Source organism: Lonchura striata, chromosome 5 (assembly GCF_050655825.1).
Source record: "Lonchura striata isolate lonStrDom1 chromosome 5, ASM5065582v1, whole genome shotgun sequence".
Classification (NCBI taxonomy): Eukaryota; Metazoa; Chordata; class Aves; order Passeriformes; family Estrildidae; genus Lonchura; species Lonchura striata.
The window spans coordinates 35,342,410-35,369,485 of NC_140707.1; the positions used below are offsets into that span (position 1 = coordinate 35,342,410).

Genomic DNA, 27,076 nt, shown 5'->3' on the forward strand with positions numbered 1-27,076 from the left:
TACACTGTCCTCCTTTAATCCTTTATTAACTGAGTCTTATATCAGCTTTTTCATTATTTTGTCTGGAATCAATGTCAGGTTGACAAGACTGACAGTCTCATCCTATTTCAACCTTTTAAAATACTGATATAACACTAGCATATTTTTCAGTCTTCCATATTCCCCTGTATTTCAAGACTCATCAAGAAACCTGAGAGTTCATTTGGCAGATCTTTTAAGGCTCTTGGTAGTGTGGGCTGCAGGCCACCCTCTGCACACTCCTCTCCTTGGTGAAGTGTCCTAAGTGGTGGAGTTGTGGTCTCCAAGGAAACATCCATACAGTGAAAGGTAGTTGAAGTGGTTGGTTGCTAAAGTGGTGAGAAAAGCAGTAAATATATTTTGGTTTCATGCTTCACATGGCTGATTGATTGCATGTGGCAATGTAGGTGGAATACTGCATCTTGGGGCCATTTCAGTCTTAGAGTCTCTTGGGTTCTCTGCCATTTGTGGGCCAACAGAGTGGGGGCTTGATTTTTGGTTTGGTTTTCTTTTTCCTTCTTTTTTTGAATTTCTTTTTCCCTTCTACACTTCCCAGGAGATACCAAAAAGATATTCTGGGGGATGAGATTACACCTTTTCTAGTGGGAGTTAGTACTGCTGCAAAGCTCAGCAGCGTTAATATGTCCAAGGAACACACAGCTCAGCATTGAGTTTACTACCCCTTACTGCTTTTTTGAAATGTTTCTGTAAGCTGAATATTTCTGCCCACTGTTTTCTTTGGGTTTCTTGTTTGTTTCTTTCTTTGGTTCGTTTATTTGTTGTTTTGGTCTTTTTGTTTGTTTTTTTAAATAAATTTCTTTTTGTCCTTAGTTGCATTGGGAAGCAGGACGATGTTAAGTTGTGATGGCCAAGTTATAGATATTTGTTGGCATCTGGTAGCACAGACCAGGATGTCCATTATAATATATATTTAAAAATCAGTAGATACATTTAAAAGAAAAGGTCTCCATCATTGCTGCTGAAGTGCTTGTGACCTCTTGTTCCCCTCTGTGAACTTTTGCCTCAGGCTTTATAGTAATTGACTGCTTTGGGATGGACAGACATGCTAATAGTATAGTGAAACAAAGAAGGCTTTAGTTTCAGTTCAGTGGAAGTTTAGGGGAAGAAGAGAATCCGTGTTTCCCAAGGAACCTTGCAGAAGGCTTTAAAAATTGACACAAATACCATTTTGTTGGCATTTCTGTTACTCATTAGGCGACATGCAGATGAAAGTTAATGGTGGAGTTACCTAGCTTTGTGAAATGCTTCTGTCTTGCCTCGCTTTATTTTCATAGGCTTCTATTCAGTTATGTGTATCTCAACAAACAAAATATTTTTCCTTGTGTGGTCATAGGTCATATTTTTCTGTTATGGCTTTGCCACCAGACTTTATCTGCTTAAACACAACCCAGCACAGCTGCTCTGAGTCTTCAACCTCGTGGGGGCATCCAGATTCCACAGGGCTTAAGGTTTGAGTGATACAAATTCTACATTTACAGTTTCTTTCATTGCTATCTCAGGGTAATAAATTCAGACCAGAGCCAAAGAATGAGCATGATTACCGACTTTTCCATATCCCACACCTATTCAGTGTGTAGCCTGCCATAGGGGCAATAATGGCTGGATATCTCTGCTGGAGTTGCCAGAGCAAGCTGTCTGTAGCCTTGTTAACACTGGGGTGGGGCTGAGGCTACTGATGAAGCTAAGAATCAGTTGATCCCTTTAATGGGAGTCTAGAATTTCAAAGTGTGAAGTTTGGCTCTTGTTTTCCCAAAATCCCACAAGCTATGTTGTTCTTTAGAGCTTTACTTCCTGGGAGAATTCAATGTCAAGTGTCTTCTGGTGAATTTTTATTCTTCAGCCAGCAACTGCTAACATGCAATTGTTAGGTTGTATGAAGCTTCATTGTGATGAAAACTAGCTAAGATGGTTAGTGTCATTCTTCTGGGATAGGAAGGATGTGATTGAGCATGTGATAGTTCTCCTCATAAGAATTACGATGATGGCCTCTCACCAGTGACACTCACTAGTTAAGGAGCCTCCTGGTGAACATTCCCAATCTGTTAATCACTCTAGGTGTATTTAGGGCTAATGTTTACAAGTGAATAGCTCTAACCTAAAGCCAGCTAAATGGATACTGTTGAGCCTGTGATACATGCAGGTTTACAGAGTATTTGGTGCCATTGCAAATGGAGTTAGCCCTGCAGTAAGCTTTCACTTATGCTCTAATGATAGAAGTGATCATGATAAAAGGCTTCTTTGCCTTCAAAACCATGTTGAAGTCAGATCTCCAGTTCCTCTGGCATTTCAGGTGTGATTGCCTGAATGATTAGGTCATCTTGACCTAGTCCTGTTCTGTCATGTACAGTATGCTGTTAATTCTGTTCTGAGATGCTCCCATCCCTCAAATGTGCTTGTAGTGCTGCGCAGCTGTGCAGGGTAAGACAAAGATAACTTGAGAGCTACAGAAGGCCAGCAAAAGTTGATAGGAAGAGACATTGCCAGTTGTCTCTGATGTACCCATGTTTTTCTCAGTATTAGTAGTTAACGTATTTCTGAAAAGTTCCCTGAAATTTGAGTGTTATTCTGAATCTGTACCTTCAGTTGTCCATCACTGACTTATTGATATTGATTTACTTTTGCCTTTTCATCTGAGACAGCTGTGTGAATTTGAATCAGTGTCCTGATCTAATCCTGCTTTTCACAGTACAGCGTTTTGTAGAATAATAGACTCAGTGAACATAGCTGTGTGGCTTTCTATGCTGCATGTTTCTGTTATAAGTCTATTTGGTACTGCTAAATATGGAAAGATGTGAACCTTTGAGTAACGTTATTTTTATGGTCGTTCTGTGATCTACGTCAGTGGACACTAAATGATATAAGAAGCTTAAAATATGCCTCAGATTCTTCTGTGACTTGAGAGCTATAGATACCTGTCACCTTCATCACAGACTTGAGAACAGTTTATAATTTCTGTGGAAGTGCAGCTTTTCATGAAGAAGTGTGCTGTATGGCTGAATTGCAAATGAATGAACTTACAGGAGGGAATGATGGAGTGTCCCTTCATGGGACTGGTGAGAGGTATCCTCAGAAATGTTGGTTTCCTCAACATGGTACTTGAGCTTTTGAAGGCAGTAGGATTTTGGAAATGCAGCAAAGACTTTAGTTCCATGACATCTTCTTATCTAAGTGTTCACTTATAAATTTGCTTCATGTATTCTAAAAACACACTTGCAGCCCATGAACTTTCACAAAGGTTAGTTGCGGCACCTCAGCTCTTATCTACCTTTGTCTCTCACCAGCTGGTGTTTTCCTAGATCAGCCTTCAACCATGAAAGTTTTTTATGTTGCTGCTAAATTATAGTAGAGTATCTCATAAATAAAATCTCCTGGTAGTTTGGTGTCCTATGTGCAGAATAAAGTCATATACTCTGAGTTAACTTTCTTGTATTATTAGATCCCTTCTTGACTTCCAGTTCATGGATTCTGTAGCTGTGGCTACAGGATGATACAACATCATGATTATCGTCAGAAGGTGAACTTCTTAGCACACATTCTTCAAATGAAATCCCTCTCCCAGAAGATAGAAGACAGTTTGTTAATGCTTTAAAAAAATCAGTCTAGAAAACAACTTGTAATACACAACTTTGTGGTGACACTGGATCAGATAGCCGATCTACAGATTCTACATTCTTCCTAGCAGGTCCATTTTATAGCACTTAAGTAATTTTTCCCTATATTGCAGGACACCAGTGAGTTTGTTTTTTCCGGCTCTGTGCTTTAATTGGCAGTCCAGCTGCCTCTTTTCTGGTGCTGTAATCTCTGTCATCCTGTATGTTGTACCTTGGCACAGTGAAAGCTGCTGATAGGTAGTTGATGCAATTAGCCTTTGAATGACCTACAGGCAATCTCTTCTGAAATGTTAGTCCAGTGCAAAGACCCCCCCCACAAATGTTCCTAAGCTGTTGGCATTCGTTTTCATGCAGATAAATAATCTTCTGATAGTTCTGTCTACCTAGATGTCTCCTGAAAGTGAGTGATAGGTAGTGTTAAGAGAAAGCCATTAACATATGCATTTATATGATGGAAGAGGTTGTGTCTGTTGTTTTCAGTTAGCCTTTCCCTCGCATCCAAAATACCAAATTCTGCACAGAGAGTTTGAGCAGTTACTCATCCTTATTTTGTTGTCCATTCCTGCTGTACACTGTCATACACAAAAAGCATAAACAGCCAGAAAGTGTTGGGGTACTTTTTGTATGGAATAACTTTAATCTGGCTGTCTGCTTATTATGCCCTGCTTGCTCTGTGTCACTGTTCACTTGCCTTTTCCATTTAGCAGCTCACATACTCTGTGGTCACATAGACTTCTCTGTTTACATTTGTGAACAGGTACAGTTTCAATTCTTTGCTTGGGAGATTAAGAGTGCAAAACACTAGCTTGTTGGGCAGATGGAATGAACTTGCATCACAACCCTTGTAAAATGTTATCCCCTATTTGGTTCCAGAGGCTAGAGTACTCTAAGGCTTGAGTGATTCCCAAATCAGTTTAATTTCTGAAATAGATGTTGTGTATAAATGTCTTTGTATGCAAAGAACCTTCACACCTGAGGACTGGTGATTTTCCATAACTCTCTTAAATATTGCACAGTAAAGGGGAGCTAAAGAGTCAAAATTGTGCTATTAACACTTTAAAGTCTACTATTGCTTGGTCCTTTTTGTTCTTGTCCTTCCTTTATGCTTTTGTAACTCAAGCCATAGTTTATCACAATCTGCTAAGTCTGGGAATGTGTGTTAATTGAGAGGACTGTTAGTCAACTGGAAATAAGAATCCACAGCTATGTGCACTATGGGAGGTATTTACACTGTAATTTTGGGGTCACCTGACTTGGGAGGCCAAGTTTCCTGTATAGTTAGCAGAGAAAAAAAAGCCTCTGCTCTGAGGATTTACCACCTGCAGTGGGCTGAAATGAGGTGCTCTGAATCTTCTGTGGAGCTGACAGTATATTTAACACTGATTAGATAGGGAGTTTTGGCAGAGTACTTTTCTGCTGTGGGTTACTTAGATGCCTAAAATTAGGCAGGCTACATCCTGCTCTGATGGCAGAAAGGATGTTATCTAGAAGAGAAGATCTTCATTCATCACTTGGATGATGGATCAGAGTGCACCACCAGCAAAACCGGGAGGAATAGGTGAACCAGAAAGTTATGCTGTTTTTCAGAGTGACTTTCATAGACTGGGAAATGGACCAGCAAATCTCATTAAGTTTAGTGAAGAGAGATGCCAAGTCCTACACCTGGTGGAGAATGACCCCATGCGCCAGTAGAGGCTGTGGACTTACTGTCTGCAGAGCAGCTGTGCAGTGAATGACCTGGGGGTTCTGTGGACAGCAAGTTGAACATGAGCCAGCAAATGTGTCCTTAAGAAATATAGGCCATCAGTGTACTGTGTAGAATTAGGAAGAGCATTGCCAACAGACTGAGGGAGGTTATCTTTTTCTTCAGGCCTGGTAAGGCAACATCTGTAGTACTTTGTCTGATTCTGGACCCCAGTGCAAGACCATGGAGTAAGTGCAGTGAAGGGCCACAAAGATGAATAAAGGTTTACAGACTGACTTGAGAGAATAGGTTGAGAGAGACTCAGCCTGGAACTCTTCAGCCTGGAGAAGAAAGGGCTTGGACTGGATCTTGTCAATATATATAAATAACTGAGGGAATGAAAAGAGCAGTCTGTTTTCAGGGATGCCCAGTGAAAGGAGTAAAGGCAATAGACACAAAATGAAATTCCATTTGATGAAAACCTTTTATTTCTGTAGGAATGGTCAAATTCTGGAACAGTTTGCCTGTGGAGATTATGGGGTCTCTGGAGATACCCAAGTTTGACTGGAGATAGTCCCCAGCAACCTGCTGTAATTCACCCTGCTCTGAGCAAGAGAATGGTCTAGAGTATTTCAGAGGTCCTTTCCACTCTCTGTCTTCAGTGATTCTCTGAATTGACTGAGTACACAGGAACAGTGAAATTATGTTGGGGTTCAGTGTACGTGAGAATAGAGTTTGTTTCAGTTCTGTTAAACATTGTATTGCAGGAGTAGGTACAGCTGCTTCTGGTTCTATATATTGGCATTGTCTGCTAATTCTCTTGTAAAACCTTATGATGGTTGTTACTGCAGATGACTTCTGGCTCTTTCAAGGTTTGTCTGAGAGAGCAGATGTTACTGGAGAATGCTTTGTTATTAACTTTTCATGAGTTTATTTTATGCCAAGAGTCTCATTTTGTGTTCCTTTTGGTAACTGGAAGCTGAAAACCTCTCAGTTGCTTGTTTACATAGCAGAAGTGTCTGTAGAAAGACTTGGTCTGGATCAGTGGTTGTACATTGTGAGTATAATTTACAATTTTTATTTGCAAGTGTGTTTAGAATGAGCACAACTGTTCTGGTCAGAGTGAGTGCAGGCCACTTCACAGGAGATGCTTTATGAGGTCTGAGGCGACAGGGCATTCTTGACTAGTATCTGGAAGTGATGCTGCACTGAGGTTAGCAATAGCTTAAAGATCTGCATTTACTCAGTTGTACCAGCTACCGTTTGTGACTGGCTCCATTTAAAGAATTGTGGAAACTGTTTGCTGTGGGTTGTCCTTGGTTATGCTGCCCTGTGAAATAAGTTGTTAGAGTGTGTACAACTGTCCTCCATACAATAAAGTTGTATTAAAGGGTTAAAATGCCCCAAATAGAGAGCCTTGAAGTGCTTATTAGACTTTTACCATCATGTATCCAGAAAAGATGATGGTGCAATTGCAGAGTTGCTACCAGCACTTCATGGGATTGATTTCATATGCATTTGTGGAAGACTGTTCAAACAGGAACAGTGGTACTCAAAGCCCTTGAATTAAACTGAAACAACAGGGAGGATTTTGGACAGATAAAGAAGCAGTTTTATGGCCTGACTGGTCCAGAGGCAAGATGTATGTCGAACAAACCAGCAGTTAATCTCTCTCAATTGCTGTTGACCTTTCAAAGGTGTTTGGGATCTAGGGTCAATCCACTTCTGACTGTAGGTAGTAAAATATGGAGAGTGAAAGTGGCAGTCAAAATCTATTTTCTTGGAGGGCCGATCTTTCCTGCAGTTGCTTTGTTCCCAGTGGTGATCCAAGCAGTGATGCAGTTGTGACTATTATTACAGCCCAGAGTGAGATAAGGTACTTTGCGACCAGTAATGTCCAGCCATTTGTGTATACACAGACATTTTTGTATATGCATATGTGTATATGTATATATATGCATATGTATTACATATGCATATATATTTGTGGCTTCACATTTGTTTGTGAAGTCTTGTTTTGGGCAATGTAGTGATTCTGTAAATGGCTTTGGAGAGCTGTGGGTGAACCAATAGAATATGGATTCCTGTCATGATGCTACAGCCTTATGTAGGCAGGCAATATCGGAGAGTATGAAACTACTGTTGTCTTTTTATATGGTGTTATTGACATCATTCCCGATGATGTTCAAGTCCATGTGCAACTCTTAGTGTCTACATTTCAGAAGGACTTAGTATAGCTGAAGGAAGACTCAGCTGAGGAAAACTTCAGCTATAGAATGACATAAGCTTTATATACTTAGCTAATCAAAGAAGTAGTAGGTAGTTGTTACTTGATTGGTCTAGTTATATCTGTGGGGGAAAGATGGAAAGATATCTGATAGAGCACCCTTTAATACAATAGACAAAAGGCATAGAAAGATGCAGAACCTGATATCAGAACAATTTAGCTTGGAAGAAAAAACGATACTTGAGCAGTGGTGTTGGGAGTTTTTAATTTCTTGAAGTCCTGCATAAAGTTCACCACCTGCCTTGAGGTAACTGATGGCTGAAACAGGTTTTTTTCCCAGTACATGGGGTGTTTTAGCTAGCAAAATTACTGCCTAGTCTCAAAGGAAAATTTATGATTGTAGTACATCTCAAAGTTCCTGGTATGTGTACAGGATTTTCATGGGGTGTCTTCAGGGATCCCATTGCTGGAGAGGTTCTTTCAGCCATTTGGACCAGGTCACAAGTGCTGCACGACTGGAAGCAAGCACTGCATCTGAGAAGGCTTGTATAATATGTTTTCTGATGCAAACTGTCCCAGTAAGCCTTTCTTTGTGTTGGTGGCTGTGAATCTAAAGCTGCCTTTGAGATTCAGAAAGGCATTGGAGAGAGGTGATCATGTTCTTAAAAGTGAAGGGTGCAGGCTGATTCCTTTTGTGTGCATTGTTAAAGAGATGAATTTCTAGGTATCATTATATCAGAAGGGGTAAGGCTTTGCAGAAGTGCTCATCTTTTGTGGGCGGTGAGGCCCCTTAGGGACCTGTCTCTTTGTGGGTGGTAAAAATCACTTAGCCATAAAAGTATTTTCCCAGAGCTTGCTGCCTCCCTTTAAAAGGGGGGAAAATAATAAAAAAATTACCCACGCTCCTGAGTGCAGAGGAGAGGCAGGAACCCATGCAATCTGCTGTGCAGAGGGGTAGGAATCCTCAGTGACCTGCCACATTTGGCTGTCATCTTTGAAGAGATTAGTCATGATTTCTGCTACTGTGTTTTCTGGGTCAGGGGAAGGAACCCAACACCACAAAGCAAATCCTAAGACAGATTTGCTACAACCAGTATAGAATATCTTCATAGACATTTTTAAAGCCACCTTGCCATAAAGATGGAGGAAGTTTTTGCTATGGCAGCATAGTTGTGTGTTGAATAATGGATCTGGGAAGAATGCCACGTGATGATCTCCTGGTCCCTTTTGCTGGTAGATAGGATTGTACCATTGGATGTTTTATTTGTAATTGAGCATTAATGTCTTAAACTGTTACCACTTAATGCAAACAAATCAAAGGTTGTGTTAGCTATTAGGTTCTGCAGTAGTGGTTTTTCCTCCACATAATACCATTACTTAGCTGGTACTGTTGGTTTTATGCTTCTGGTCTGCTGGCTTTCCTTGATTGTGGGGGAAGATGTATGGGAAGATCTTAGCAGAGTTAGTGACAACTTGCTTCCTCAGAGTTACTTTTGACTTGTGGGTTTATTTTACCTGAGTATTTTACTTTAACATGAGCCACTATAAGTTGCCCCCTATGTGGAACCTGGAGGAGTTTTAGAAAATGCCTGTGGCAAGGGCAGAGCCTAGGAAATAAATTTAGACTTCAGACTTTCCTCAAAACATAAAGGCTGGATTTGTCAGTGCTTTTGGGTTGTTAAAAATGTGGAAAGTGTTAAGTGTCTTGCATGAGATGGGGAAGTTCTTGGAAAAAAACTGATCAGAGAAGCCAAATAGCATTTGTGCAGTAGCAAACACAAGCTCTAGTCAGGATGAGAGCAGTAGGTGAGTTTATATTAGCTTTTTAACTCATTGCCTCTGAACTCTAAACTAAATGCAGACAGCAGGAGATTTTGTACACTAGAAAATATAAACAGGATCTAAAGGCCGAGGCATACCTCATATGTGTCCCTCCATGCCTTGTTGTTTTTTTTAAATGAGTGCACCCATCCCCTCTGGAATGTGGTTGAAATGGGAATGGTCTCCAGTGTCTGCAGGAGCTCAGAGCTGGTTTTAAAGTAAGCAAGAGCTGCAATTGTAGTGCTACTAAAGGAAGCTGTATTTTGCTGTTTTGAGCAGTAGGCTGATACACTCTCCTGTTGAGGTCAGTGTGGGCTGAGCCCTGGCAGGCAGGAGTTCTTATGTTTCTGAGAGTTCAAAATCAGTGAGAGCTGTGAGCCAGCCTCTGCAAATATAACAGGTCTGGACTCTGAGTTCCTTCGTAGCCTGGCTTCTGAGTTCCACTCTTGCTGCTCTGGGAACCAGATTCATGTCACTTCTCCTTTCTTCAAGCACTGCCTGAAACAAGGTACAATTTCAGCTGTATCGATATACTTCAACCCACCAGGTTTTGCAGCAATAGATGGGAAGAAGTAGGTAGGTGTGGCTTATGGCCCATTAGATAACTTCAGGGCTGGCAGCAGAGTGTGGAAGAAATTGTAGTGATGGCCATAATTTCTTGGTTGTCTCTTTCAGCATCTTTGGGGTTGGTTAGAGTGGTAGTGGTAGGTAGAAGCCATTCACAGAAGGCAAAGGAGGAGCAATCAAATAATCAAAAATGTTAGTACCTTTGTTAAGAAAGAGTTGATGAGAATAGTTAGACTACTAGTCCTGAGTTTTGATCAGCAAGGGGGTCACTAGAAATGGAGCAGATTCAGTAGTAGTTGAGATGGAAGATATGCTGGACAGGAAAAAGAACAGCGACTGCCCTGAGTTCATATACAGTTTGAGAGCTAGAGATGAGAAGGACATATGGGACAATGCATTTCCTCTTCTCATCCTAGACATCCCAACTGTGATCCAGAGTCATTGATAAATTTAGAGATGCAAGAAATAAATGTATATTTATATTGTGAAAGGGAGGAGAAGAGCATACACATGTTTACAGATGAATGACAAGGGATAGAAATTGATACAAAAGAGTGAAAAAGCCAGTGGAGTGTTTAGAAGGACTGGGAACATGCTTGTGTCTGTTATGGGAGGAATTTCAGGAGGGAGGGGGTAGGTTGAAAAGGTAGAGGAAGTAATGTCACTTGGTAATTTTCTTACAAGCAGCTGAGATTCTGCGCAGAGACAAATGGAAGCTGGAGGAGGGGAGAGTTTGAGGAATGAGTCAAAGGTAGCTGGGATTGCAGGCGTGGGCTTCAGTTAAGATAGAGAAACACTTTGTCTTCTTTCAAACAATTGTTCGTATTAGCATTCGTGGTGTGGGCATGTATGCACCCATCCATGTGATGTCTCCTGGTGTGCTGCACACAGAAGCTGAGGATCTGTCTTTTGGCTCGCCACAGACCAACCAAGTCAGATCTCAAGGCTTCTCTGAGGTGCCAGAGTAGAAAAGTGTAGTGGAGGGAATTGGTCTGGTGGCAGTTTTCATTAGTGTTGTCTTGCAATAGATGCAGGAATGGGTACTGGTATCACAGGTGGGTCAGGCTCAAAATCTGGTGGGGAGAGGAGGCAAATACCCAACACGTACATATACATCCCCACAACTCCATTATGAGGACATTGAAAAGTGTAAAGGAAATCCAAAAGTACTTTGCCAGAGTGAAGGAAAAAGAAGGCACAAGAGCAGCAAGGTTGAGGGCAGACAAATAACTAACAGTGCTCAAGGACTGGAAATCATAGCAAGATGAAATAAAAGAGAAGGGCAGGAAGACATTAAGTTGTGACGGAGAGGGACTCAATAATAAAATTTAGAGAAAGATCTCATAGGCCAAATGGAGTGAGCATATTTACAAAGATTTTGAAAGTTAAGGTGAGAAAGCACTTTGCTGAGGCCTTTATTAGATTCTGTATGTGGAAGGTATGTAGATTATACAAGGGGAGTGTGTTTCTATATTTTCCTGGCCCAGCTTGGCTGATGAGGTTCCATAGAAGAACCCTTAATCATAGATACTTGCATGTCTGTTGTCACAAGAAACAGTGAAAGCTGTAGGCAAAGCCCTGTCATAACTTCCTGCTTGCAAAGAAACTAGCTGTGAATGGATGTCATTCTCCCTGATCACTCCTGTGATTTTAGTGAGCCACTACTTAACTTCTGCTGTTTTATGATTTGTGAGGCCTAATAAAATTGTCATTTGGAACTGTAATTTTACACTGAATCCTAGGGCTGAGAGGCTGGCTTGGAGTGTTCATAATCTTCTAGAATGTGCCTCTGCTGGTTCTTTCATCTGGTAGGGGCTGGACCTCTGACTGCTGCTGTGAGGGTGAGATCCTGGAACATTTCACCACAGTTCCTTTTTAGTTTGTGACCCCCTACCCTCCAAATGGCTTACTCCAAATCTTGATTGTGTATAACTGAAAATTTTACTGTATACCAGTAAATTGTCATTGCCCTATTTTCATAATACGAAATTTTCCTCCACTTTTGCTTGTAAATGCTGTATGGAATAGCTGTGGTGGTTATTTTGTACAGCAGCTTCTTGGGGAAGTTTACTTGGGACCCTCTGGAAGCATTATGAGCTAATTCAAGGTGGATTAAGGTCAAGTCTGCCCTAAAAAAGAAATAAAACCATCTAAGTATCCATTAATTGTGCAGTGCAAGACCTGCATGCTGAGTATCTAAGTACTTGTTTTTCTAGATGTGGCTTTGAGTTTGCCTTTTAACACTTCTTAAAAACTATGCAATACAGTGGTAGTCTCTTTTAATCTTGGAGTCAGTTTTGTAATTGCAGTGGATTGGACCTGTCTGTGATGAGCTGAGCTGTGGCACTGATTTTTCAGAAGTCACTGCAAGGTTATGAGTTTGGCCAAACTTCCTGGTGGAGTCCTGACTTTTGGGGCCCTGACTCTGTGTCACTGTTCCAGATGTTGCATGGTAACTTCCACATTGTTACATGTGGTCTGTCAAGTTGTGGACTAACATGCTGTGTCAGTCCTGCTCTGCATACTCTGGGATCTGGGTCACTCCTTGAACCTGAGCCTCTGCACTGGCTTCAAACAGATATCCCTGCGCATTTGCTGGGGTGTAATAACCTGCTTTGTGCATTAAAGCTAGTGGCAATAAGGAATGAGTCTTGTTTCCATTGCTGTTGTCTACAACGTGGCAAGCCACCCTCAAAACTTCTTCCATGAGAAAGTGTTCAGGACATTGTGATAGTGAAGTACTTTTATTTGCTGTAGGTTTCTTTTACTTTGTTTTGTTTCAGTTGGAGTAATGTGGTCTCTCCATGACATTCTTCCAGCCTGGGCTTCCTCCTTTCCATCTCACCAAGCTTTAAATTCAAACTGCCTTCATACTGTTAAGATTTGTTTTCTCAGCTTGCTCGTTTTCTGCTTTCTTCTGGCTGTGTGTCTGTTCACTGCTTTACCCAGCTGACAGCAAGCCTGTCTGCTTACTTTCCAGTTCCTGTCCTGCCATCTCTTCTATTTGCTCTTTAGATTGCTGATACCTTGTGACTTGTCCTGCTCACAGGATATTATTCCTGTGAAAATCCACCACTGAGCATGTTTAGCTAGTGCTCTGTATTGTGCAGACTCAGTCTGTGTCACTAAACTGACACATTCTCATTATGAGTTCTGTAATACAGTAGTCCTGAAATATGTTTAAGGATAGTAATAACTTCTGCAAGTCCTCCATTCACTAGCAAGTACAAGCCTTTGAATACATTTTTGTGCTTGGCACTTTTATTAATACTATGTACTGCTATTCCCACAATGAAAAGTGGCTCCAGTGTTGAAGCTTCTTGTTGTACTGATACACAGTTAAACCTGCAGAATTAAACCCTTCCAGGGAACATACTTCTTCTCGGATTAGTGAAAGTTTTTATTTTTCCAGTGTGGTGGTTGATAAGGCATGCAGGTGCTCTACAAAGATACTGCTGAGGTTTTCTCTCCACTGCAGATGGCTGTTTTGGTATAAGACATGCACATTTCAAGTTGTACTAAGCACACATTCGTGCAGTAAGAACTGCAGAGGCGGTAGCAGGAATTTGGCTTGCTGATTTGTTTGGATTAATAGGATTTCATGTAGTTAAAATGTGCACACTCACAATGGAAAAGGCTTTTCTGTGGAAAGCAGTTTGACTTGTTATTTTTGTGTCTATTCTACATCTGTCTGTTGGTGTAACTATATTGGTTAGATGGGAATGCTTTTACAACATAATTTGAGCCTCTTAGGAAGGGGAATTACTTAGTGTGAACTAAAAATGTGGCCACACTAACGAACTCTGGAATTGATGATAAAAGTATAACCTAAGTGAAATATGGGCTAGAGGTAGCAACACTCTTGGCTTACAGTCTCAATAACAAGAAATTGCAAGACCTTTGAATTATCTGAAACTACTTACAGGAGTTTTGGCAACACTGGATTAGTCTGATACATGTTAACATCTATGTTAGATGAGTGAACTGCAGTAGACCTCATAGACAGTGTGATGTGGCAATTGTGGAGGACCCCAAGCATTAGCCTGGGGTGGTAAGGATATTCTGGTTAGGTGGGAGCAATGCTCTGAAGCATTTTTTTTTTGTTGCTACACTGGAAATATTCCTCTGAATCCAGACACTGCTAAGCTAGAAAGGTAACTTCTTCAATGGCTGTTGGCAGCATAAATGTCTTAATACCATACTGATTCAGTTTCTAGGTGCCTCTGTTAGTGGCTGAGACACAGCTAATGGAAAGGGCAACTGTGTGGGTGTGCCAGTGGGACCTTACAAAGTTTTTCTTTGGTAAGAGAGCTGATGTTGATGTATAGACAGGCAGATAACCCTTAAAAGCCAGACATTTAGCTTTTTTCTTTGTCATACAGCAGCAGTATTTGAGAATTGCCCACCCTGGCAGGGGGAGGGTAGGTCGGGAAGGCAAGTCCCTATTCCTGGTATAGCTGCTTGTGGAAGTTTGTCCTTGTGTTCTTCAGAAATGTGACAAAGTGAGATTGGGAGCTCTGGAAACTTGAGAGTCTGGTGCCTGCTTACAGCTGCTTGGTGGAAGGATGCCCCCTTTGTCTGGTCTCTGTGAGACTCTCCATCTGCGGCAATTAGGATTAGCAGGCACATTTCATGCTCTGAAAAGTCAGAAAAGGAAAGAAGAAGGAGTTTTACAAAAGGAAATGCCTGCCAGGCACAGATTCCACTCTGGTTTTGTGCAGAGAATAAACACAGATGTGAAGGTTAAAAAGCAGACTTCCAAAAGCATTTAATGACAGGCTTGGTAATGGTGCAAGGGACTTAGTGATGGGAGCAAGCAGAGGCATCATGAGTTGCACAGTAAGCAGAGGGAGGAACCCCAAACACAGACCACACATTAGCTATTGAGATCTTCCTAGTTCACATTACCAGGGATTTCATTGAATTCTGGCGGGAGAGATACAGCATTTTGATTTGGAGAGTCACCTATTTCTGGAAATTTGCAAGGAAGCAGGGGTGTGAACATGCCTGCATGAGTGGGTTCAGAGGTGAAGGAAGTGAATACACATTCCTGTAGAGACTGCAGAGTTCAGCTCTCTTCTGCCTTTTCATCTATCAGCGTATCATGGACTCATTCACTACTCTCCCCACCCTGCCCGCCATTAATTTGCAAAACCCTTTTTCCTTTGCAGAATCAGTTGCTTTGGAGCAGATTTCAAATGTATTATCTTACTGCTTTTTAGTAGATTGATGTGGACCTCCAGATGCAGAAATGCCTGTAACTGAAATTATTGTTTCTCCTCACACTGACAAGATAAAGATTGTCTTTATTTCCCCAGTATTTTCCAGTTAGTAGATTCAGACTCCCATTCCTGGGCAGCAGTTTGATGGTTCTACAGCTTATTTCTTAAGTGTCAGAGAATTTTGTAATAGAAATTATGAAAAAAGTGTAAATCTCTTTCTTCAACCATTTACTCATTGTTTTATCTTATGGGTTCTTAAATGCATACAGACAAATCGTATAAAAGGCTGCAAGTATGCAGAAAAGGTCAAACCAAAACATTAGTTAAATGAAATGCGGATTGGAATGTATTTTTAGTGCTTGAATCTTTTCCCTAAAAGGCTGTACTGAAGGAAACATGTTTTACTGCCTGAATCATATGGTAGCGTGAGGCATGCTTTTAACACATGCCGCTATCGCATGGAAATAAAGAAGGGATCTCAAAACAAGTTTAGCAGCTCCAGCAGTTTGCTGATAGGAAGACTAGGCTCTGACTACCCTTCCCAGCAAGGGGCCTAAACGAAAAAAAAGAGCGTTTGTTTGACCACCCACTTCTCAAACAGCTTGCAAATTGTTTCAGCCAAGGGTAACAGGTGTTTCTTTTATATCCATAACCTTTTCCTGCTAAACTCTTTCAGTGCTGCAGCATCTCAATTTGCAGAAAGATTTCTTTTGACTTGTCTAGACCCATGACATTTATTTTTACTTGAGGGCTTCATGGAGCACTTGCATCTCTTTACATGCCATTCTAGTACTATATCCAGCATCAGAATTCCAGGAGTTTAGTGATGGTCCCTAAACAACTGGTGTTTTGTTCCAGTAAATGTGTACGCATGCCCACTGTTACATAGTGTAGTGGAGCCTTCTCAGGGAACTTCCCATCCACTGCAGGTAAAAAGCATCTTAAATGACTAATGAGAACACAAATAGCTGAACCTAAACAGTCCTTGTTCGTAAGAATTTTCTTACAAAGAAGAAAGTAGCATTTAACAGCTTCATTTGAGTTGTACAGATGTAAGAGCATCACTAAGTCTTGGAACTCTGCTGCTTTTGCGAGTAGGATTTTTGGTTCTCTGATGAATTGTACTTACTACCCTGCAAGAATGAACTTGCAAACTGTGCATAAGCTAAATAATTAGATATCACTAACAACACACAACTGTTACTTTCTTTTCAGTTACTTTGTTTCTTGCCAAAATCAAGATCTCAGTTGTCTCATTCATCCCTTCTCCTTTCTAGCACTAAGGTGATGTGTAAGTAATACTCTGGCCTGCCCATGATTCAGATGGTATTTCTCTCTGTTTTGTTATGGTTTGGGTTTTTTTTTTCTTTTTTTTTTTTTTTCTCTTATGGCATAAGAGATTATGAATCTTGCAGATAAAAGATAGTGTGCTGATACTGTTTAAATACTGTCAGTCTTTTATTGTGGCAGTGCTGTACTTGAGGTGCTGATTGGTAGAGATGTGGGAGGTGGAAAGAAGGAATTCTGTGTATTCCTCACAGTTTGCTTGGGGTTCTTTTCTGTTCAGCAGTGCATACCTGATAGTGAATGGTTGGAGAAAGTTCTTGTCAGCTGGGAGACTTAAGCCCATGATTTGTTGCCACCAGAAGCTGAGATGTTTGAAGTAGCTACAGCAAGGAAATGAAACTGCTTGTTCTTTATAGGTCACCGTGAGTAGGACGAGACCTTCCTAAACAGAGACATTTGCTTGTTCCAATATGTATATGCAAAGTCTGTAATAACTTATTTTTCATAGAGTACAGAATTTTCCTCATCCTCTATTCTGTGCAAATATTATTGGCTTGACTTTCGCTCTTTCAGGAAACTGTCCATGCTGTTGTATATCAGATTTTCCAACTTTCACGTGTAGCAGGGTGACATGAGCAGGGGAATCTCTATAGTGAACAGCAACATAGTGTGAATTCTCTCAAGGAGAATTGCCAGCTTGTTTGATGAGATGCAAGCAATATAGATAAGAGGGGATGCATTTGAAAAGGATCTTAATGTCTTCTTGTTTCCCTGAGGGAAAACTGGACTCTACCATCAAAGACAAATGCTTACTAGTCACATTTCTCTATTAATTGTTAGATGATCAGACAAAGAAATAAAATATAGGAAGGTAAGACTTCATGGAGCCATCATGACTCTTTTGGAGGTGGAGGCTTTTGGGCAGGCATCTGTTTTTTTATTGTTTGTGCTTGTTGTAAATTTACTTATTTCCTTTTGAAGTCTAAAACTTGTGGCTCAAAAATTCCCTTTCCTATATGATATTTGCATTGTTCTCGATGTAAGTGGACCCCTTGGGCACTTGACTGGCTCCTATTAGGATGGTCATCTTCACTAAACTACAGCTGAGCCCTGCTCCAATTCCCGTAGCTGATAGGTGTGTAGAACTCAGCATGCTAAGCATTGCCCCTTTTAAAAGGAATTTTTGCAGTAGGAATGAACATGAATGGGAAATGACGTTTCTTCTTACTTTATACATCTGGAATAAAGACAAATTAATAGCCTTTTGAAGGTTCAGCCTTCAGAGAGCACAGACCTCTTAGAGGCTTTCTCAATTAATGTTGAATCTAAGATTCTTTCAATGCTTAGTGTATGCTGAACTACTCTTAGTAGCATATTGTGCATCCATTCATGAAAATCATTTTGCCCATTTCCTATTTACAGCTTGCTTGTACATTGAAGAACAAGCAAAAGAAATGGTTGAAAATACCAGGTTGCTCTGCATACTGTTTCTACAGCATTAACCCAGTTTGAGATAGTTAGCTCATCCACTTCAAAGGCTGTGCCTTCGAGGTAGCCCAGAACAGAGATTTGCTGAGACTTGTCAAATTCACATTCAGAATTTAATATATTTACTGTCTTCAAAGGTCATTCTCCAAACTAGGCTGTCCCATAAAGTACTTGAGGGTTGGAAATGTATAAAAACCTGTTGCATCTCCACTAGTCTTTAGTAACCATTTTGCCTGAATTCAAATTGTTTCAGAACTGGTTGAGAAAATCTGGTGTATTCTTGCAGCAGAGAGTCCTATCTTTGGTTTGTCAAATAGATTTGTTCTGTTTTGGACTTCCTGGAGCCTGGATTGTAGTAAATCTAGAATAAGTAAATGTAAAACCCATAGATTCTGACAGATCCTTTCTACAAGTATAGATTCATCCAGTATCAGCTACAGTTCCAAATGGTCTCATAAAGAGGTAACTACTTTTCAAAGGCACTCATGCTTTGAGATGCAAGTACTAATCTAGGGGGAATTTTATACCAGGGACTAATCACTTCCTCAAACTGAGTCACAAATTAGCTAAGGGGTTTCTCCAGCTTCCTCAAGCTTATCTGTAAGCATCATAATAAAATTTTCTCTTATTACGAGGGGACCTGCCAGACACTAACAAACAAAGGGTAAAGAATCTAGCCTAGAAAAGAATTTGAACTCTGGTTTCTGTTAAATACGTGGAAAAGAAATTCCAAAACTATGTAGATGTTTCATGTTCCCAAAATATGTACCCCATGTAGCTCTAGAGTATTAGTTTTTCTTCTGAAAGATTGATAGTAGTAATCTGAAGTTAGCCTGCTTTTCACTGAGGCAGTGCTGGAATGCCAAGGGAACTGGTTTTGCACCCCTTTTTTCCCTTTCAGTCTGAACTCAGACATTGGCTTGCATGGCTTGATTCATAAATGAGCAATATTTGACTGGCAAAGGTTCATTTCTCCATATGCCAAGATACGTTGGATCCTCTGAGAAGGTTGAGACTGATGGATAAATATCTGTCACATGTAGGTGGCCTATAAGAAAAGATTTGAGGATTTTTAAATTTAAGTCTTTGTTAAGACTTTCTTCCCCCCTCCCTACTCTTTAAACTCTTTTGTCATGTGCTGAGTGGGGGTGGATGGAGTTCAGGGTGGTGGAGGGAAAAAGGGGGGCTGCTGAAAGCATTTATCTCCATTTCTGCCATCATCCAGTGTTTATTACGCAGTGATAGACAGACGCAGGAAAGCTGCCAATCAAACCTACATTCACTGCATTTCAATTGGCCTTTGCTTTGGATTTCAGCATTTTGAAATCTACATCATTTCTGCAGAAAAAGGTCGTTCTGTTTGTGAGGATGACAATCCCGAGACCCTTGGGTACCCACTGCAGTCACTTGTGATCCCATCAAACAGTGGAAGACCCGGGAATCAGGACTGTCAGGTGCTTGGTGAGAACAGCTGCTTGTAAGAGCTTATCTGTTGCTGCCCAAATTTAGGAAGCTAAAGTGTGTTGTTTGCCTCTCAGTTACATATAGTACAATTTGACAAGCCACAGCACCTTCTCCTCTCATCCAGACTGAAATCCTGACTGGGCAAAGCCAGCTGAGAATGAGTTCTCATGCTGCATGGTGGAAAAAAAAAAGCTCTGTAGTGAGGATTTTAACTTTCCTGAGTCTTCAGCTGAGGTCTGAAATGTTTCCCATAAGCCAAAGAGGACAACACAGGTTAGGATACCATATTTCTGTGCTGGGGGTATTTTCCTTCCTTAATTCATTGTCTGAAATGTCTACATGCTTTTAATCATCTTTACTGTAGGACTGTGCATGCGTGCATGTGGGAGGCATCTGGCAGGACTTGTGATACAAATGTTATTCCACTTTGTTTTATGTATATAGTTAAGATTTAATAATTGCACTCCTCAATTACATAATTAGTGTAAGTAGAGATAATTACTTAATAAAATATGTAGATCATGGATTTCTGATTAGTGTTAGTTACACTGGTTTGAAACCTTCGAGAAATGGACCAAATTTTTCTGAACGTACCTTTCACACTAAGAACTGTGTTGCCTGTCTCCTATTCTTTTTGATAAAGGTGTCTGTTGCCTGAAGCATTAGCATTACTCGATAGCTTGTGCTGGCTCTGAAATTTGTGTGGGGCTGTCCTGTGGATGGGGCAGTACTGCATTTTTCTGTTGTTAATTTCTCTGCATATGGAGGTGAAGAGGATGCAAGGTTCAAATGAACACCATAACTTGAAGGCTAGTTATTGTGTTCATTTAAACCTTGCATCCTCTTCACCTTAAGGGAAAGAGATGCAAAGATGAGAAATTTTGCAGAAAAAAAAACCAAATCTGCTTGCCAGCTGTTTTTATGGTACTTCTAGCAGTAGATGCAGCAGTTGTATGAGCCAGATGAACTTACTGTTTGTGAAGCAGTTAGTGATTTTGCTAAGCTTCTTTTACTTAGAAGGAGAGCATGATTGTTCTCCTAAGGATATTTTTCTCCATTTTTTGTATTACTTGTTACACCTATGAAGGTTGTTCTTATTGCAAAACAGTTGATGTAACTTTGTAACTATCATCTGTGATAAGATCAGTATTCTGGAATTATTTACCCTCAGTAGAACTTCTGTTGCCTGTCTTCACAGTGTTTTCCTTGCCTGACTCAGTCCTGTAAGGCAGCTGCTACGTTGCTGATGTGATGTGAGCTACTGGTTCCCTGCAGGAAGTCCCTCTGCTTTTGTAGAGCACGTGTTTTTCTCTTCCCTTCCTGAGGGCTGAAGGCAAGACAGCAGAAGAGCTGCCTTTGTGTACCAAACCCAGGCTTGCAGTGAGAAGACTTTTAAAGATGAAGCAACGTAAAATTTAATTGTCCTACTTCTGTTTGCCAAGTGTAATTTCATTAATTCATTGAATCTGTTTTCTCCAGTGCATATCTTCTCTTTAGAGGAGCCCTTTGTTTTGAGGGCTATAGAGAACAAGGCCGTGGGCATATGTTACAGCAATGTAAGTGTTTTTAATTCTGCTCTCCAAGTGATCCATGTGCATCTGACAGAGGCAGGTACAGAGATGGAGCAGATGTACAATGGAGTTTGGCTGATTGCTGGAGGCCTGATAGAGTTGAGTGCACAGTGTAAATCTATCTGGTCAGAAGTCTTTTTCCTTGATAGATTTCTGAGCTTTCCCTAGAAGCAAAAATCAGTATCAAGCAGCTTTCTTGGTGTATTTATTTATCAGCACCAGTTTGGAATTTGCTTATTTACTTTGTCCTGCTTATGTTGTTCTTTGCTTTGCTGAGAAAGCAAAAAGCTGTTGGTGTGTTTGTGTGTTCAGGCATTTTGGGTTTCTTCCTTTCTTCCTCCCTCCCTCCCTCCCTCCCATGCCTGAGTGGTCATTTGGGATTTGATAAGAAAAGTAACTATCCAGCCACCCTACTCTCTCCATCTTCCTACACACCAGTTTAATTTACTAGCAGTTGGCAAGCTCTTAACTCTGCACAGGTGTCTGACAGAGTTGTCAAAGTCTCTTCTATTACTGTTGCTGTGGCAGCAAAGTCCTGAGCCAACCCTTCCAGGAGAGTGAAGGCACTGACTTTGCTGTGTACTTCCCATGGAGACAGTGCAGAGATGCTGAAATCCAGACTGCTTAGACACTGGAGGCTTTCCTTTTAGTCATTTGTGCTTGGAAGTGATCTTGCTTTGCTCTCCTTTACCAAATTCTATTACACTGAATTTCTCTGGTTGCTAGGATGTGTGTGTAGTACATGGGCTTCCTGTCCATGAAGGCCTTAGAGACTGCAAATAGCATGACATTTTTGACTGTAGTACTACTATGGATGAACTGTCTCTTGTCTTTGTTTGTCTCCCTGGGAATCCCATTTAATGCAGCTTTCTCAAATATGTGCTGACTTGAGTAACCAGTGGTTGTTCCTTTGCGTCAGGAAATATAGGTTCTTTATGATAGTTTTTTAATAATTATGCTTACCCCTCTGTTTTTAGGCTGTTGCCCAAACCCTTGGGCAGTTAGCAAGGGTCATGGTATTTGCCTGGAGTCAGAACAGCCCTTGCCTGCTGTAGGCTGGGCCACACAAAGCAGCAATGGCCAGCTCCTAGGTTTTCCAGGCCAGTATTTTGTTACAACCCTTAATATGTGACAAATACTATAAGCAATCGGTATCTTCTGAGTGAAGTTTACAGTAGGAGCAGTGATTATGTCCACAAATGTGTGTAATTTCCCAGGGCAATGCTTTTCCTCAGTTTGTAGTCTGATGTGTCTTCATAGCTGTACTAGACAATTTTGGGTCTGTGAAAATACAGCTTCATCACTGTTGATAACTAGAATGCATTTGCACCAAATGAATTGATTAGGACTTCTGCCTTGTGTTCCTGGGTAAGTCTTATCTCTTATCAACTTTATTTTCTTTCATAAATGTGTTGCAGGGAGATGCTTTCCTGTTAATTTCCTGTATTCTGTGGCTTATTGAGGGCATGCTGCCATTGCTGTAAATAAGGTTTCTTTAAGAATATGGAGTTTTGAGTATTGGTTTTTGAAAGGTTTTCTATGGTTTTGCCTTCACAGCTTTTTTTCTGTAGAAGTTACATTTGCTTGTAGAGGTTAAATTGCTAATTATTTCCTCCTTTTCTTTAGGTGCTGTGATTGGGGATGGACAGTCAGCTGTGGCCAGCAACATTGCCAACACCACCTACCGGCTCCAGTGGTGGGACTTCACTAAGTTTGATCTGCCTGAAATCAGCAATGGTAAGTTGGAAAAGACACCAGTGCCTTATTTTAAGTGTATGCTAACCAGAGCTAGGATAAGCTCTAGGATCTTTCAAAGACAGCTGTACGTTGCAGGTCTTGTTTGTCATGTTGCATTGGGGACTGTAAAATGTTTAGTCTTTTGAGGAAGTTGACTAAAAGCTTGTAGCTTTCCACTCTACCTACCTTGTGTATTCTTGCAATCAGCAAATCCATGTGTAAATAGGGCTTGTTTTTTGTGTGCTTTTTCATGGGCACGTACCATTCTCTTAGAATTCCATATTCAGTGTCTTCATTCTCTTACTAGGAAGTTTCTAGAGAAATATTGTCTTTACACCTTTAAATTAGAACCTGCTAATGCACTGTATGTCATTTCTCTAAGTTACTGACATTAGTGTGTGTTAAAGTGCTGCGATACATTTTGGGAATCCGGACCCTAGTTTGTTGCTTACTATAGTGTTACAAACCCAGGGAAGTAGATGTACCTTCCAGTCATTTGCAAAAGCAGTGATTAGTCCTGTTTCTCAGGCAAAAGCTATTTTTGAATTGGGAATCTGAGCAATATTGCTGATTTAATTTATTTTCTCATTCATTTTGTAAAAATGAGACCACAGTTTCATATGTGTTCCATGTCATAAGCTAGCTCTCACATTGGAAAAGGTTTCCTTATGCAGGCACAAGCATGTTTGATACTTCTGGTCTGCTGATCAAAGAATGGCATTTTCAGGGCTAAAACTAACTTGACTAGAAAGGCTATTTTTAACCCAAAATGTGATCCTGATATAGCTTGTTACACAGCTGCTGAAATGTTTGTGGCAGCCTGGGATGAAGATAGGAGGTAGATATTAATGAATGTTTCTTTGTGCAAGTGATTTTTAGGTTAGGCCATCTCTGTGCATATGCACAACTCACTGCTTGATGTCGCAGCAAAAGCAGATTGGGTTCTACTTTAGGGGATTGACTTTTCTAGGGAGAACAGGGATTCTGTTTTCAGAAAGACTTCTGCTTTCACAGGTAGTCACTAAAATGAATTGAGAAGAGCTCTCACAGTCCCAGATCTGTGTGTTCTGCGTTTCCAGAAATTGCATATCTGACAATAGATGTCTCTGGGGCACTGTCCTGCTGCTTAAAGAACCCACAAAAGGAGAATGTAGGAGAGACCAGAGACTGCAGTAGGAGAGATGCAGAGAATCAAAATCACAGACTCAAAGAATAGTTTTGTCTGGAATGGAGTTTTAAACATTATCTCATTCACCTCCCCTTCTGTGAACAGAAATATCTTTCAATAGATCAGGTTGTTCAAAGCTTCATCCAGTCTGGCTGTCATGGTTTAGCTCCTTGCAGCCACTTCCTCACTTCCTTCCTGCCCTCTAAGGGTAGGGAGGACAAGCAGAAAAAGGTAGAACTGGAGGGTTGAAATGAAAACAGTTTAATTTAAATAAAGTTAATAATAACAATAGCAATAGTAGTAATGAAAAGAGGGAGTGAAGAGGGGTGAGAGGAGAGAGAGGAGAATTGGGGAGGGAAATAAAACCCAAGAAACACAAGTGATGCACAACTCACTACCCACTGACCAGTGCCCACCCCATTCCCAAACAGCGATTGGCCCCTTCTGGCAGACTCCCCCAATTCATACACTGGGTGTGATGTTCTGTGGTGTGGAAGATCCCTTTAAACAGTTTGGATCACCCATCTGGACCATATTGCCTCCCAGTTTCTTGTAAGGGTTGGTGCTCAAGGCTAAGTTTTGCCACATGGTGGCAATATCTTTGGAGGTCCTGCCAGACTCTGGAAGAGAATAAAGATGAAGTCAGAGGAGGAAGCAACTTAAATTCTTTGGGACTTCTCTGTGAGGTGTAGAGTGGTTGAAGAGTGCTTCAGCTGCTCCTAGCTTATTTTTTTGCCTCATCTGGCTGCTGAGGAGAAGGCTGTTAATTAAAAAGAAACAAACAAAAATAAAAAAACCAAAACAGCATAAGATGTTTGTTTATAATTTCTAAAATTCCATAGAAATTAGGAACCATCTGCTGCTTAATACATCAGTGTTTCAAATCTCCCTTTCACCTACAAGGATGCTTTTATTCTGAAAATGCTTCCAGTTATCTGGAAACTGGGTATGGTTTCTGTTGTCATTGTGTCCTTCTCGTGGGCCCCATTCCAGCTACAAGTCCATCCCCAGCCCTTCTGACTCCCCATGCTGTGCTTCATTGTTTTGGCTTGTATATTTTGTCTTATGGCCATTTGGAAATGTTCATTTTTGCTCTTCTTTTATATGCCGAGCACAATCCTGGCATTTCTAGTCTTTTAACCCTATCTCCTTCTGCCAGGGTGTAGTAGGGATGTATGAAGATGTAGCAGCTGTGTTTATACTAAACCAGGTATTTGCCAAGCTTGCCTAGGCACAGAACAACTGCAAGCTGCAAGTTTGCCAAGGTGCACAACTTAGAGATAGGAGAGCATGGTGTTAAGAACGTCAGTGTTGTGGGTTCAATCCCCATATGGGCCATTCACTTCAGAGTTGGGCTTGATGAACCTGGTGGGTCCCTTCCAACTCAGAACGTTCATGATTCTCAGTTCTCAAATGAGTTACAGTGGAGCAGTGGATTGGATGAGGTTTTTGTGATTGTTCATCATATTGGAAATAAACTATTTTCCCAGTAAGGTATGTGACCTCAGTACCTCTTTTTCCTCCCATTGTTTCCTGTAAATCAGAGGTGGTCCTGTGAGATAATCTGCTTATACAGAGGGGTCTTATTGTACCTCCTGGGACTGGCTTAAACCACAACTGGTTTGGAGCTCAGGCAGATGAAATTATGCAGCTGAAGTTTGGGACTGCCTGCCAGCTCCTCTCTCCATCAAAGCAATGACTCTGTAGCCAGCCTCCATCTCTGAGCAGCTCTTCTTCCTGTAACAATTAAACAAAGAAAAGAGAGCTTGGAAGTAGGATGTTTTCCACTGAAGCGGATGTATCTGAGTAAGTGACAGCAGCGTGATTAGTGCAGTCCTGTGATCTCAGTGTCTGGGCCCCAGCACCCTTGGAAGCCTTGGGCTCAGGATGTGGCTCTGCAGCAGCAAGCTCCCTGAGGCTCAGTCCAGCAAGAGCACACAAAAGCGGGTCCTGGTGGTCCTGGGAAAATGGCTGTGCAGGGACTTGTAGAATTTTAGTCTCAGCCCTGTCTTTCTCTGTTAATTGCAAAATGGAAAAAGATAGCTTTGGATTTCTTTTCTCCTTTTACCAGTTTTGCTTTTAATAGCTCTGAAATAAACATGACCCGGTCTTATATTGAAATTGTCAGTCATGTCAGCATTGGGGCGGAGAATTTATTTGACAGCAGAGACACTGCTATTTCTGTATTTCTTTAATATTTTCTAGTGAGGGTTGCATATCCTTAAAATTCCTGCAACTAAGTATTGAAAACAGTGTAGAATATAGGCTTTTCATAATAAAATATTTGAAGGCTTTCTCTCTTGTTTATATATTTTAGTCTAGTCCTCTCATGCTACTCACTGCTTATAATTTCAGTTTCTTGCCAATTTCTAATGTTGAACTGGTCTCGTTTAGGAACCTGGAGTTAATCCTGTGTTAACACTGCTTGGGTCTTGAGCATCTTGAGCAAGGTGATTTGATCAATAGTTATTGATCCACAGTGGAGTGTAGGGTAACTTAGTAGAAGAAAAAATAAATATGAAACAAATTTTTAAATAGGAGCAACTGTTAAGCGAGTGCCATCTCTAAGGGTGGCTAGGAGCGGATGGTGTGTCCAGTACAGTTTTCCTTTGGCAAACAGTGCTACTGCTGCTGGCATTCCAGGCCTTCCCCAGCTTCAGGCATAATTAATGTCCAAGTTGGCACAACAGCTTGATTAATTTGTTCTCAGATGTTTCTTTTGATCTGTTTTGTCAGTTCTGTGGTTGCATTAACAACAAAAGAAAACAGGAGATGAAAGGGCAGTCTTCTTGCAGAAGTTTTCCAAAAATAGCAATAGTTTTCCCCCTAAAATCTTCCTTATTGGCTTCATCTTCATAGACCAGGCTGCAGGTTCAAAGAAATCAAATAGCCTCTGGCTTTGTCAAACACATGGGTATCTTTCTCATCTCTTGAGAACCTTGTAAATGCTGTTTTTAAAATGAAACAATGACGAGATTTCCACGTGTCGCATTTGGACTTCTGCTGGCACAGCAGGCTCTCTTGGTTCCAGATGTAGGTGCTACCTGAGTCCTCATCCTTCATTAATGAGGGCAAAGCAGAGAACGATAATAGCAGTGTGAATCAGGTAATGAAAGACTGAAATAAATAGCACTCTTTCCTACTAAGCACAACATGCATCTGTAATGCTTTATGTTCCCAGCACACATCA

General features: G+C 40.9%; 1 protein-coding gene across 7 annotated transcripts in view; it reads left to right on the plus strand.

Annotated features, from left to right (window-relative positions):
* The window catches only part of AMBRA1 (autophagy and beclin 1 regulator 1), a 123,951-nt gene that overhangs the window by 53,104 nt on the left and 43,771 nt on the right, over positions 1-27,076 (plus strand). For all 7 annotated transcript variants that reach the window (XM_021533387.4, XM_021533385.4, XM_021533386.4 and 4 more), the window contains one exon: positions 22,608-22,718. In XM_021533387.4, coding sequence (XP_021389062.1) covers positions 22,608-22,718 — 111 coding nt within the window. The remainder of the gene's footprint in view (positions 1-22,607; positions 22,719-27,076) is intronic.